Source organism: Antrostomus carolinensis, unplaced genomic scaffold, assembly GCF_000700745.2.
Source record: "Antrostomus carolinensis isolate BGI_N321 unplaced genomic scaffold, ASM70074v2 scaffold6030, whole genome shotgun sequence".
Taxonomy (NCBI): Eukaryota; Metazoa; Chordata; class Aves; order Caprimulgiformes; family Caprimulgidae; genus Antrostomus; species Antrostomus carolinensis.
This window is the reverse complement of record NW_010286375.1, coordinates 102,444-116,026: the sequence shown is the minus strand read 5'-3', so window position 1 is coordinate 116,026 and position 13,583 is coordinate 102,444. Positions and strand designations below refer to the sequence as shown.

At 45.1% G+C, this 13,583-nt stretch overlaps 1 protein-coding gene across 1 annotated transcript in view; it reads right to left on the bottom strand.

The window, feature by feature from the left end:
• The window catches only part of LOC104523499 (collagen alpha-1(V) chain-like), a gene marked incomplete at both ends in the record, with an annotated part of 85,401 nt that overhangs the window by 5,915 nt on the left and 65,903 nt on the right, over window positions 1-13,583 (bottom strand). The window contains 10 exons of the mRNA XM_010166133.1: window positions 2,151-2,204; window positions 3,456-3,509; window positions 4,125-4,232; window positions 5,634-5,687; window positions 6,804-6,848; window positions 8,676-8,729; window positions 8,935-8,979; window positions 11,318-11,371; window positions 12,508-12,552; window positions 13,180-13,233. Of these exons, the coding sequence (XP_010164435.1) occupies window positions 2,151-2,204; window positions 3,456-3,509; window positions 4,125-4,232; window positions 5,634-5,687; window positions 6,804-6,848; window positions 8,676-8,729; window positions 8,935-8,979; window positions 11,318-11,371; window positions 12,508-12,552; window positions 13,180-13,233 (567 nt within the window). The remainder of the gene's footprint in view (window positions 1-2,150; window positions 2,205-3,455; window positions 3,510-4,124; window positions 4,233-5,633; window positions 5,688-6,803; window positions 6,849-8,675; window positions 8,730-8,934; window positions 8,980-11,317; window positions 11,372-12,507; window positions 12,553-13,179; window positions 13,234-13,583) is intronic.

The window sequence follows — 13,583 nt, the reverse complement described above, 5'->3', positions numbered from 1 at the left end:
ATTTCTCCCCAGATTCTTGTCTCCTTCCTTTGTACCAGAGGTTTTGGGGCTGCTGGCACAGCAGTGCCAGCCTCACCACACCATGGTCCAGAGTCCAACCTCACCCAGGAGCAGGACAGTGTCCACCAGGCATGTCTCAACTCATGAGCCAGGACAATACGAGATTCTGAACTTGAAATGCAAAAAACCCCTTTCAATTCCTAATCTGAAGTGTGGCATGCTGGGGATGTGACTAACTGTCCTCACTACCTCTCTGTAAGAGCACAAAGGTAATTTAGAATAAAAGTGAGCAAACTGGTGATTGTTTTTGTCTTTTTGTGTTTTATCATTGCTTGGTCCTGAAGTTGGGTCCTTTCCCAGAACACCTGTCCCCTCCCTAATCCCTTCCAGGCTGGACATTGCCAAAATTCAACCAGCCCAGCCCTTGGAGTTTTTCCCAATCAGGCTGTTCAGCCTGAAAAAGAGAAGGCTCCGGGGCGATCTTATAGCGGCCTTCCAATACCTGAAGGGGGCCTACAAGAAAGCTGGGGAGGGACTTTTCATAAGGGCAACTAATGACAAGACAAGGGGAAATGGGTTTAAACTGAAAGAGGGGAGGTTTAGATTAGATATTAGGAAGAAGTTCTTCACTGTAAGGGTGGTGAGACACTGGAACAGGTTGGCCAAGGAAGTTGTTGATGCCCCCTATCTGTAAGTGTTGAAGGCCAGGCTGGATGAGGCTTTGAGCAACCTGGTCTAGTGGAAGGTGTCCCTGCTGATGGCAGGGGGGTTGGAACTGGATGATCTTTAAGGTCCCTTCCAATCCAAACCATTCTATGATTCTATGATCTCATAAACAACCAGCTTTTGGTACGTGCTCCACTCCCAGAAAGGTTTCCCATCCCAGCAGTCTGGCTCTCCATCCCACCAGAATAAAATTAGCAGATGGAACAAGAAGGATGAGGATGCTTGGGGATGCAAAGCCCCGTTGCAGTGTCGATGCCCTGTTTTACACCACCCAAAAATCCAGCCTGAGGGTTTTATTGCTATATATTTGATAAGGCGGGTGGTAATTATAGGGCTACAGCGAATTCAAGGCTGGTGTGGCAGCTGCCTTATTCATGGCCTCCCTCCTCCCGCCTGGAGTGGAGAGGATGCGGCACTTGTAGTTCAGAATGAAATGAAAATTACTCAGTGTGGGAATTAAAAAAAAAAAGGAGGGGTTGGATATAAACCAAATTTGTGTGGCATGATATTAATGCAGTGCAAAGTGATTTATATTTTCTGAGCTCCTATCAAACATGTCTGTTAGAAGTCATTTGTATTTAAATGAGAGTAAAAAGGAAACTAATTCCACTCACTCTCCTCACTCCCACTTTTTGTCCCTGTGACCAGAGCTGGTGCAGAAAATGACTTTATGTTTGTACTGTGAATCTCCTAATTCAAGCATGTCTTCCACAAAATAAAATTAAAAATCACCAGGGTTATTTAGACAACCCCTACTCAGGGGCAAAGTCTGCGGGGTGGGGTGAGAGGTAGAGACAAAGCTGGAGGATGGATCCTCCATGTTTTAAGGGTATTTATGAATTTAGAATCGCTCTGCCTATTCAAAGGAGGAACTCGTAAGAGTGTCTTCATCTATGCATTTTGAATCTCAAGTTAGGCTAAAGATGGTTCTTGCTGCTTTGAACAGATTCACCCATCTCTAATAATTACTGTTGATTAAAAAGCTCTGCGTGCCCTGAGCAAAAAGTCTGGCAGCGCAGGAAGAATTTGGGTTCAGCGAAATCTCTTAAAATATCTTGAGGGAAAAATTTCCAGTGTTTAATTGGGAAGCTGCTGTCTGCAGAGCTGACTGTGCTATTACTGGCATCCTCCTCCTCCCAAAAGCCAGCATCAGAAGCCTCTTCCCTGCTCCAGGCTCTCACTGGTCCCACGTTCCCTGTGCCAGGGACCTTGTCCCAGGCTGCGAGTGGGTTAGATGACCCTTCTTGGAGCAACCCCTTTGTGCAACAGTGATCAGAGCACCAGCCCAGTAATATAAATAAAAATTAATATATATTTCTACTATTATAACTGCAATGGAGCATTCCCTACATCCTACCCAAGGAACTTTCTTTGGAGAGAAAAAAAAAGAATTCAGCAAAGCGGCTCGACAAAGCGACTCTTACCCTTGTGCCCTTCTCTCCGTTGGCTCCTGGAAATCCTGGGAAGCCGATGGAGCCCTTGGAGGAAAGAGCAAAGAGAGAGACAGTGGATCAAGACACTGAAAAAGGCAGCTCTGTCTGTCCATGCCAGACGCCTGCTGGCCTGGAATAACCCCAGTGAGCACCCACTGTGTACAGCTCCCTTTGCTTTTTTTTTTTTTTTTTTAAATTTAAACCTTTCTGCAGTAACAACAAAACCAAAGACCCAAAATGTCCTCAGAAACTAAATTTCATCCAAAAAAAACCCCAAACAAAAAAAAGGTCCATGCCTCATTAGGAGCCTCTGCAAAAGCCCAAGCCCATGGTTGTACCAGGGACCTGGGGAACAGGCAGACTTTTAGTTTTTAGCTCCTAAATCATTATATTGCACGTGAAAAATTAACTCCTGACTTGTTCCTTTCCAATGTGAGCACCTGGAGAATAGCTGCTGCTGCTTTTAAAATATGAATTAGTCAAAGAAATTAAAAAACCCACCATCATCCCAGATATAAAATGCAAATTAAAAAATAAACCACCAACACCACAACCAGGAAACAATCTCTTGCAGATAATTACATCTCCAGTGTTAAACAAGCCTGTTTTTTGTTTGTTTGTTTTTCAAGCAATGAACATGAATAATAAAATATGATTTTTTAAAAAAAGTTAACAAAAACATAAATTACCAAAGCCTCCAGCCTCCTGAAAACTAGGCTGCAGCCTTAGTCTGTGTAGTGGAATTCACAGTTTTAATTTAAAAAGAACATTTGAAAATGGCCCAAATGAAGGTGGGCACATAGATAAGATAGAAAGGATGTTTGCAAATCTGCAAACGAGAGTTTTATTTTAATTTCAGAGAGACCTCAATTCATTAGCTATTCTCCTTAATTAATTAGCTAACACTAGCACAGATCTTTGAAGACATAAAAAAACAACACAAAAAGGATTATTGTGCCTATTACTAGCATGAAAGCTCACATGGAACCTGTTTATATCCATCCCCAAAGCAGTCCTGCACACCCATCCCACTCCATCTCTTCCCACCACTTTGCAGGAGACTGAAGCAATGCAGAAACAGTCACTGATTTCCACCAGCTATTGCCTGGGAGCTGTTTCTACCCATCCATAAATTTGTCCTCCATGGGTGGGAAGGGGGGGACCATGTGGGAGATGCTGCCATTCCACCTCATCCCGTTAGCAGGGAGCTCAGCTCTCTGCATGGCACAACCATCAGAGCTCGGTTGGCTCCCCAGCTCACCCCACACCACTCCAGCACCAACCCGAATGAGTTACCTTTGGACCCTGCCTGCCTGGGTAGCCGGGCAGTCCTGGTACGCCGAGTTTTCCCTGAAACACAAATGAAAGCATGTTAGCATGGGCAAGAGATCTTGAGAGTCACTTCAAGATTTGCAGCAGCAGAAAGGGAAGATGTCAAGTGCAGTAAAGACGAGAGCAAAGCAGATGCAACATGGGTGGAATAAAGCTGTCAGGGTGCTGCCACCACCTTCTGCCCTCCCTGGGCAAATCCCAGGGGGTTTGATGCAGAGTGAGTGCTGTAAATGTGTTAGGAACCCACTACGGAACCATTATTTTTTGCTACCATTTTTTTTTTTCCTAACTGCATGCACCTAGAAATTAGACTGGAATCCATTATACTTTCAATTTTTCCTTTTTTTTTTTCTCCTTCTGGTCTCTTCTCCCAAGACACTGTACCCAAGCAGATAACCCCAAAGACCAATGTCTCAACACACTTAAGACACCATCTTCCCTGGGTCTCCTCTGGTCTTTGTGTTGAACAACTCAGGCCAGCCTTCACACAAAGCTCTCACAGCTCCTCTTCATCCCTCTGCCCTAACACTGACTGCCAATGCTGGGCAGTGCCCAGCCACCCACCCTAGACACCCAAAGAAAAGTGGGTCTTATTATAAAACATCCCTGAGTGATTCCATCCTTGAGACTCACCTTCTCTCCAGCAGGACCAAGAGGACCAGGATCTCCATTGGGGCCAGAGCGACCTTTAGGACCTTCAGGACCATCCTCACCTCGAGGACCAGGAGGTCCAATTTCTCCCTGTGAATCACAAGACAAGCGTTGACAGGGCAGGCAGGTCCCAGACCCCGTGGTGTTTGCTGACAGCAAAACCCTTACGGTTGCAAGCAGATACTCCATGGAGCTGTTAATACAACTCTTGGAGAAAGCTGGTTTTCAAGAGACTCAGACGAGACTGTCATTGAGTAAATTGCAGAGCGTCATTAGAGCACCAAGCTTTCATTCACGCAGCCTGGCCATTATCTCCCACAACAGCCGTCTTTTCCTGTACCCCAATTATCCCATCTACTCGCAGTGCCTCTCCACAGAAACAGCCTTCATTAGCCCTGATTGCAATGTACCCTTTTACCCGCCTCCCGGTTCCCAAATCGCAGCTCGATGTGAAGCAAGCCCTGGGAAGTGTTTAATTGAGGGTTGAACTGGGCAACTGGAGAAGAAATACTGGGTTGGAGCTTTTGTGGAGAAAATCATTAAGAAATCTGAGAGCAGAGAGGACGGAGCTATTAATGTGAATTGTTGTGACACTGCAGGCTTTGGCACATAAAACAACAGTTGTCATTTTGTCACGCAGGGTAATGGGAAATGCTTCCACGCTGTGAACACAGGGAGCCTTCTCCTCGCTCACCAGAAGCTGGGTGGACACAGATTTATCTGCGAGGCTCTTGAGTACCCCTTGTCCTTTCATTGCTTATCATAAAACACAAAATTCTGATGGTGGGACCCAGAGTCATGAGCTCTCTCTGAAGGAGCTTACGTCTATCTGCATTTGGCAAGGACAGGAGTCACCTCCCAGAGTCGCCACCTTCAGTCCTTCCTCGTTAGCAAGAAGTAGGGGCTGGGGAAGCTTTCAGTTATTTTAACTGTTCAATTACACAATTAAATGCCAGGAGAACTGGAGGATTTGATGTCTATTTTTACAAGCCTTCACATAAGGCATTCATTTTTCCCTTAAACATGATATGAGTCTAATATAACACTGGCAACTTTCACAGCACTGCTTTGGTTTCTAATGTTTCTAATTAAGTGTGTTGCCGGTAACTTTACACTTCAGGTTGCTGATATCGAATCACATTAGACTCAGCAAATAAAAGTGCCTACCAGATCCTAGATGTAATGTTACAGGGAAAAGAGATGCTAGAAATAAATATATGATACAGGTGGATCAGGTAGTACTCCTAGAAGTCAAACCAGGAAGACAGGACCCTTTATTATCACCTTCGAGGCAGGATTAGCAAGTTTAGGGATTTACAACTGCTGTGCTTGAGATGAACATGAAATTCCCGTGTTCCTGCCTCGGGATCAGATGTGCCAGGACTCCCAACAGAAATCCACCTTGTTGCTCTTCCAGAGCCACGTCTGCATGATAATGTGTGGGCTTGAAAGGCAAAGCACTGCCAGATCACATTGGTCATAGCCTCTTACCCTGTCTCCTTTGATGCCCATATCACCTTTGAAGCCAGGGAAGCCATCTTCACCCTAAACAACAGAGGCGAAAAAACAGACAAGGTGTATAGATGGAAAAAAAAAAGAAAAAAGGCTTCTCTAGCCTTAGTGTATGGCCCCTACCCAGGAGGACAAAATTAGGTCCCTGACCGCCCATCACATCAGCTTCTGTAAGTCTTTGGTGTGCACAAATGGGCATGGAAACCCAGCCAGGCTGCAACTGCTGAGGTCCCCAAGGGATCACAGCAAATATTTGCTACATCCCATTCTGGCTGCAAGTCAAGATCACAAATCTGGCCCAATGTGAATAACATCACCTTGCCAGTACTGGGAACCAATTATTTCTGAAGTACAACTGGTTTTATTTTCATGAAAGATGTTTTACACCATGTTTTGAGGCAACCTCTAGGACATTGGCAATATTTCTTGTAGCCAAGAAGGTTTAATTGCAGAGCTCAAATCAATAATGTATTTCGTCCTACAGCAGATCTCTCATAGGCCATGAAGATGCAGTTTCCAGAAAGACTTTTAAAGTTTGGAAGGTCCCTGACCAGGATTTGCCGGCTTTGCAGCCAAAATGCTGGGGGCAGGAACAAAGGAACATGGATCTCTCTGTGGGAGTGGGCAAGATTTTTTGACACCTCCTGCTCTTCCTCTGGGAGAAACCAATTGCACCTTTGAGAAGCTGTGTTGACTTTCTTATTGACTTTGGTGTCACAAGCTGCTCTGATGACCACGCTGGACTGCATGTCCAGTCTGCTGTTATTCAGCTGTAACACACCACAAACCCTCAGCTCCAGTGAATCACTCTAATCACTAATTTTGCTGTGAGGAAGTCATCCTGATGCCAGATCCTGAGCTATCAGTAATGGCTGGCCCCAGCAAACAGCTCAAGACCTGGACGTACCATGGAGGCTCAACTAATCCCATGTCCAAGCCAAGATGTCGCAGAACGTCATTACAGGTACCCAGCCTATGCCCACTCAAAAACAAAGAGGTTGCCAGTCCTTTGGGTGCTTAGCCTCCTAGATCATCTAAGACAACTCTCCTGTGCAGAAAAAAATATCCCAGGGAGCATCCTGTGGAACAGATCTGCAAAAATGCTCAGAGGCTGTAGAAAATCAACTCAAACGTGCAGTGTTAACTCACCTTTTCACCTTTAGTGCCTTTCAACCCACGAACACCATCTGCTCCCTTGCAGGAGATAAAACAAGATGTTACAAGGGTATAGATAAGCTTAAAATTGAAGAATCATTAATCACAATGATTTTTGCTTCATCTGATGTTGACAACAGTATCTCTGCAAATTGTGATGTTCCTAAATGTTGTTAAATCAAATATCAGCTGCTGATGTCTCACTTTTGGTGACTCTGCTGACTTGATCGGCAGGTGGGGTTGGTAATCTCTGCCTATTCCCTGCCCAGGAATTATGTTTCCAGGGTTAAAACTCACTATGCAAAGTTTTCATGCATATATTTAAAACAAAACAAAACAACGTTTTCAAAAAAGTCTTGCCAGCTTACTGAGTTCACTCTAGTATTCACAGAGTACAGTGCTGGAGCTGTCCATGGACACTTGGGAAGTGAATTCATTTGACAGTCTCTGAGCCTACAGTCAGACATTTATGACACAGTGCAGAAGCCCTGCAAAGCTTCACCAAGATAGGATGGTCATCCCAGAGGTGCTGAGTGTGGTCAGGATATGCCCCCGGCTATTTCACCAGCCCAAACCTGTTGGACCCCAATGCTTCCCCATCTATCCTACCTCTTGGAATAAAACATCACACTCAAGTATCTACATCAGATCTACTGTGCAATGCAACTCTTGCAATAAAAAACCAGAAGCGTTCTGTGGGGTTTTTTTGAGGAATAATATTTTGCTTGGGGTATTTTAAACTTTTTCTTCCCTTTAGCATGTCAAGAAAAAAGTATAATTAAAAATACATCAAAATTTGTGCAACAGGACAGGGCTCTGGCAAGCAAGGCAAGATCTGAAAGTTATTTATAGCTGCAAACCCAATGAGATGCATTTTTTTCCAAACTGGTGGCTCGTGCAGTTAATAGAATGATGCTTGTAGGAAGCAAAAACTTGTCTATACGCTCTACGGGTTTGGTGCATGACATATTTTCTCTAGATCATTCTAATGTGGAACAGGTTCCACTTTAGTGGTAAACACAACAGCAAACCATTTCCCTAATGGACCACTATGTCTCAATCTGCAACCTTGCAAGAAACGAGATGAAAGCTTGCTTTGGCTAAATACATCCTGCTTATATTTTGAAGGCAGAACAGCAAATGGGTTTCTGCTATTGCAAAAACATACAAAGGGGTTTAAGAGGGCTTAACATCAGCTCTAGTCAGTCCCCAAGCTGTGTCTGTACCTGCTAACACAGATCCCTGCAGATTCATTGGACCTTTGGGATGCAGGATGCATCTGTACCTGAACTAATACATCTCCATGGGTATAACATCCAGAGTTGAATGAGGGGGAAAAAAAAATTACCCACCAACTTATCAGCATGCAAGCACTGCGGGAAGCAAGAGCAAGGAAAGAGCTGGAATTCAGTCCAGTGAAAAAGCACATCACTGAGATGCACAAGCTCTGTCTAACAAGGTTTTGGATCAGGAGCATGAAAAGCTTGTTTTGTTTTAGTAATAGGCTATTTTGTTTTATTAACAAGCCTTGTTGAAGTTTTCACATTCTGGCTGAGATTTACTTTGGTTGTAAACTGGATATTATTGGAATGGGACTGAGCCATGCTCATGAAGAATTAAAAGAAAAATCTCTCCAAAGCACTGAATGATGCTAGGAGGGGTTACTGGAGAGTAGGGCACTATAATCTCCTCATGGTGCGCAAGACAACGCTGGACCAAAGCTTTTTTGAGCAGTTAATATGGTTAATATACGCAAGCATCCTGGTAGGGCATCTGTGCCCACTAGCAGTGTCCACCTCCAGCACAAGCTGGAGAACTCGATTTGAATGAGCAATGCCATAGACACTGCTTCTGCATCCTCCTTACCTTGACTCCACGTGGTCCTGGATAACCGATGGGGCCCTGAGGACCTGGTGGACCCTGGGGTGAAAAAATAAAAACACGAAAAACAAAAAATCAACACAAAGGTGCAAGCAATAAGGAGAGGGTGTGGAAAACAAAGATCCCAGCCATCTAGCTGCTTCAGACCAGGTGGAAATGGCAACAGCCATCAAACAGCCATCCGAGTCCATCCGGCTACTGTGACTGTCCCCTTAGCAGCGATGAGGGTGGTGCTGATACCTACCTGACTCCCCTTCTCTCCAGGAGGACCTTCCTTGCCAGGATGACCCTATTAATAAAAGGGACAAAGAGAAATGGAAAATGGGTTTAGTGCATGTCTAATGCTTCAGAAGTCAAGAAGCTCACTCAGGCAGCTATGATTTATCTGTAAGAGAACAGCTGCTCTCAAGGAAGCTCTTACTGATACAAGTAGCCCCCCTGAAGCCAACTTGAAAGAGTAAAGTTTCCCCAAAAGGAAGAGAGCAGCATTTGGATCCTTGATTGTATTCTACCTGATTATTTATACTTTTACTCTTCCCCATCTTTCAGCAGACAAGCACAAACCATTTTGCAATGTTCTTCAGATATTAGAACACCTCAGTGAGTCCAGCAGCAAGCAGCATATACATTTCTCAGACAGGAAACCAGATACAATTAACTCAATGCATTAGCAAACTTGTGAAGGTCACAAGGTGCCCAGACTGGTCAGATCCTCTCATTAATTTCCTAATTCCTAGAGTCCATTACAAGATCTCATGACAAATGCTCAGCTAACCTGCGTCCTTGCTAGACGGCGGCTGGCTGGATGCTGGCCAGCATTCCTCTTGGGATTTGATGCTGAATAACTCAACATCCAAGAGTTTCCAACACATTCTTATTCATAGCCTTTAGAAGCCTTTTGCTGGGGTTGCAGTCAGCAGAAAACAAAAGTGTGAACTGCCTCAGATATAGCTTGGAGGATTAGTGAGAAATGGGGGAAATCCATGAAAGTTGTTTTTAGTGTTGATTTCCTAGAGCCAGGATGGAAGATGACTCTTTGGTTGGCGATGTCTGTACAAAACAATAAGCCCCCACAAGGGCACTCACTGCACACCCAGGGATCTTTTATTTTATTAAGATGATGAAAGCACATCCAAATGCTCTAAAGCCACTAAGATCTTCTGCACTCAATGGTTTCTTTACTTATGAACTCTCCTCTCCACACAAATTACTTTCTACCAATATAACAAGGAAAATCATAAGATTATTTTCCATCATCCGTCTTCAGAATGGAAATGTCAGACAAGCCAGATTTCATAAAACAAGCTGGTTTAATAAAGAAACAAAATGACATCTGTCATTTTTACATCAACAAAATTTAGGAGAAAATGCAATCTGGATTTGTCCTGTGAGTTTAAATCACACCAGGAGCATCAGTGCACAAGGTAGGTCATATAACTGTGCTTGCCTTCAGATCCTGGTATCTCCCTGCACCCCAGGGGAGGCAAAATGGAAAACAGCAAGATTTCAAAAGCCTTTGTCCACTCTGCACTAAATCATCACCATTTTCAAAACATCCTTCTCCATCACTGCTACTAAGATCAAAAATTGATAAGCAGCTCGGTTGGCTTTTGCAGTGAGATGCTTCGGGCCCTCAGAGATTTTCAGATATCTTCCAAGACCAGTTTCTATAAAGAGAACACGGGCAGGTTTTTGTCCTTGGAAAGAACAATCCGTATGCTTACAAACCTACAAACTGTCTGCAAACTACGGGACTACCTGTGGCAAAGGACCTGTGTCCATGCACACTCACACATGCTCAGCCTGCAGGTCTTATACAGCCTTCAGTCTGCATAAAAATAGACCCGGCATCTTCTCCAGGTGAACTTCCCTGGAGGCTTCTGTAGGAATTTCACAACAAAAGCTACAGTTTTAGAAATGTTCTGAGCTTTGCTTTAGCTGCTCTGTTGACTCAGCGAACAATTGTACGAATGTTCGAAATGCTCTCTGTAGGAATGCTAATCCCAGGGTGGGAAATGTAATTCTTTTTGTCATGCTCTGAATTTGCATTAGTGGAATTATAACTATTTTACATTTGTCACTCTTAAAACCAGGTACCTCTGAGGTGTGTAAAAATGAGATCAGGTTTAAAGGCTAGAGATTCTTAAGACCAATTTTAGAGCAAGGAGCAAATGATGTTTACAGTAGGATTAGAAGGAAGCTGCAAGAACACAACACAGATAAGCAATTTCAACCTGTTCTTATCACCATTCTGCAGCAGTACCCAGCAGCCCCAAACAAGATGAGGACCACCCCGTGATCGTGCTGCGGTACACAAACACACACAGGAAACCATCCCTACCTTGGTGAGCTGCCAATCTACATAAAACAGAGAGGAGAACCGGGAGGAGTGGAAAGAGAGACCCAAAGAGATGGTGAGAAGTACCTAGTGCTGCACTGCAAGGCTGAGCAAAGCTTGGAGCAGGGACAGGGCTCCTCAAACTCAAACCATGCAACCCAGCCAAAATACAGGCAGGGTGAGCCTGACCTTGCTCCACGAGCCCATGGTGCACCCCAGGACGGGCAGGTTGCAGGATCAGACCCCACAGCCCTGCTGCCAAGCAGAGACCCAGGAGGGGATGACTTACCGGAGGTCCATCTGCACCAGGCATGCCAGGAAGACCAGGTTTGCCCAGCGGGCCCTAAAAACAAACAGAAAATCAACAGCTGCAATGGTCAGAGTCTCCAGAGCATCAGAAGACAAGGCTTTTCAGACACATTTCTTGCCTTTCCTAGTTGTGAAAGAGGCGAGTCTGTTGGAAAAGCTGCCATGACCTGTAGGGAATCTGATTATTTCTGTGGGCAGAGTTGTTCCAGCACCCTGGGATGCTGCAGTGCTAGTGCTGGCACCTCACACATCCAGACATGATACAGCAATGAGAGCTCAGCAGGAGAAGCTGGGGCACAAGGCACCAAGCTGCTGTCCTGCCAAAAGGGCACAATGCTGCACACGTGTATAAGGAGAAGTTGGAGGATATCAAACTCTGGGGCTCACTGGATCAAGAAATGCCCATGTTTTGGTGGCAAACAGCAAAGTGATTAACAGACAAAAGAAGAGTGGAGCTGCCCCATTTTAATTAAGCAACCCATTGATTGCTCACACAATCAAGAAGTGCTGCTGCTCTGTGTGCCTCAGCACTGAATCCTGAGAGCCCTTTTTCGGACAGAACTGGTAATGTGCTCATTCACAGGGAAATTATTGATAATTGGGGTCCACCCCACGCTGCCAACGCAAGCATTTCTTCCAGGATGCACAATGGGACGCACATCATGTCCTTACTCAACAGGAGAACTACTCCTCTGTAGGCAAAACTGTTCCCCTTGTTTCAATCCCGATGGTCCCAGGCTGCTGGGGAGAAGCAGGACCAGCACTGACCCCACGACAACAGTAAGGAAGAATCATAGAGAGTTGGTGCAGGCAGGGAGGAGCAGAGGGAGTGCATCTCAGCTGAGTGAGCCAAATCCATAAGCTCTTCCCATTACCATCCCACTCAGACTTCCAGGCATTTAGCCCACAAAAAAAGACAATTTTCAGTCCTCTCCTCATGTTTTACCATAGGCTGCCTTCAAAATGTTTCTCTTAAGAGGGGAAACGAATACAAATATTATGAATTAGAGGTAAACCGTGCTTTCTTGTCTCTGTTCTGTCTGGAATGAGAGGCATTAGACTTTCATAGGCACAGCTGCAAACAGATGTTGCATATGGGGCAAAGGAGCAGCTGAATGCATATTAATGGCAACAGTTGTCTGAAGTCAGAGCTGCAGTATTTAAACGTACTTTCTCTCCTGGGGGACCGATCGCGCCTTGTGGACCTGGAAGACCCTGTGAAAAAGAAAAAAAAAACCAACCTAGGGTCATTAAGGAACAAGTTATTTCTTCCAAATACATTTTGGCAGTGCCTCAAGCTGAGCATCATTCTAGTGCCTGGGATAGCTGGGGATTTCTCCAGCTCCATTCATTCTCAAAATGTCTTGTGAGAGACAATAAAATTTCATTTTTGCACAGTGTGCCTCCTCTGGAGAGCTGCTCTGCTCTGCCATGTGCAGCCAGGCCCAGCCCCAGCATGGAAACAGAGATGCTCTGAGGAGCAAGATTTGCTGAGCACCCTGGAGAAGCTGACAGCAAGGCTTGGACAACTGTACTGCCTATCTGGCTCCAGAGCAACTGGAACATGGATGCTAAAAATCAGACATGAGCTACAAGATGTGACTCAGACAAAGAGACTGCTTGGACCTGGGTTTGCCTTTGCATCACAGCAGCAAAATCGGGTGAGAACTGGGGAGATCTGAACTGGGAGTATTTTCAGGAAGATTTTGGGTCAGTGATGTATCATTGAGCCAATTCCCAGCAAATCTCCGTACTGCTGGTCCCATCTCTGGTGGGGGAGTGAAGCTTGTTCAAAATTATCATTCCTTTTTCCTACCCATGGAAAATGAGTTTTCTTCTTACCTGAGCACCTGGGTTACCCTGCTGTCCTGGGGGACCCGGCTCACCTTGAGGACCCTGCAAGGAGACAAGGGCAGAGCTGAAGGCACAACAGGCGAGAGCAGAGCTGGTGCTTCCTCGAGCACCGCAGCTCCTGCCCCCTGCACAGCATCCCAACACCCTCTCAAACCCACCACCATTGACCAAGAGCTCCTGGGAAATGGAAACATCTCTCTGTTGTGGGATATGGAGAGGTGAAGTTATTTCAGGGCACACTCACACAGCCCAAATGAGCTGAGCAGGTTTTAACACAACCTGGCTTTGCACTGGGAGTCCATTTCATCCAATTAGTACAAAGCATGAGGCACATAAAGACTCTTGTTTCCCCCTCAGTTTAATTACTATATTTTGATATTCATTAGAACAAC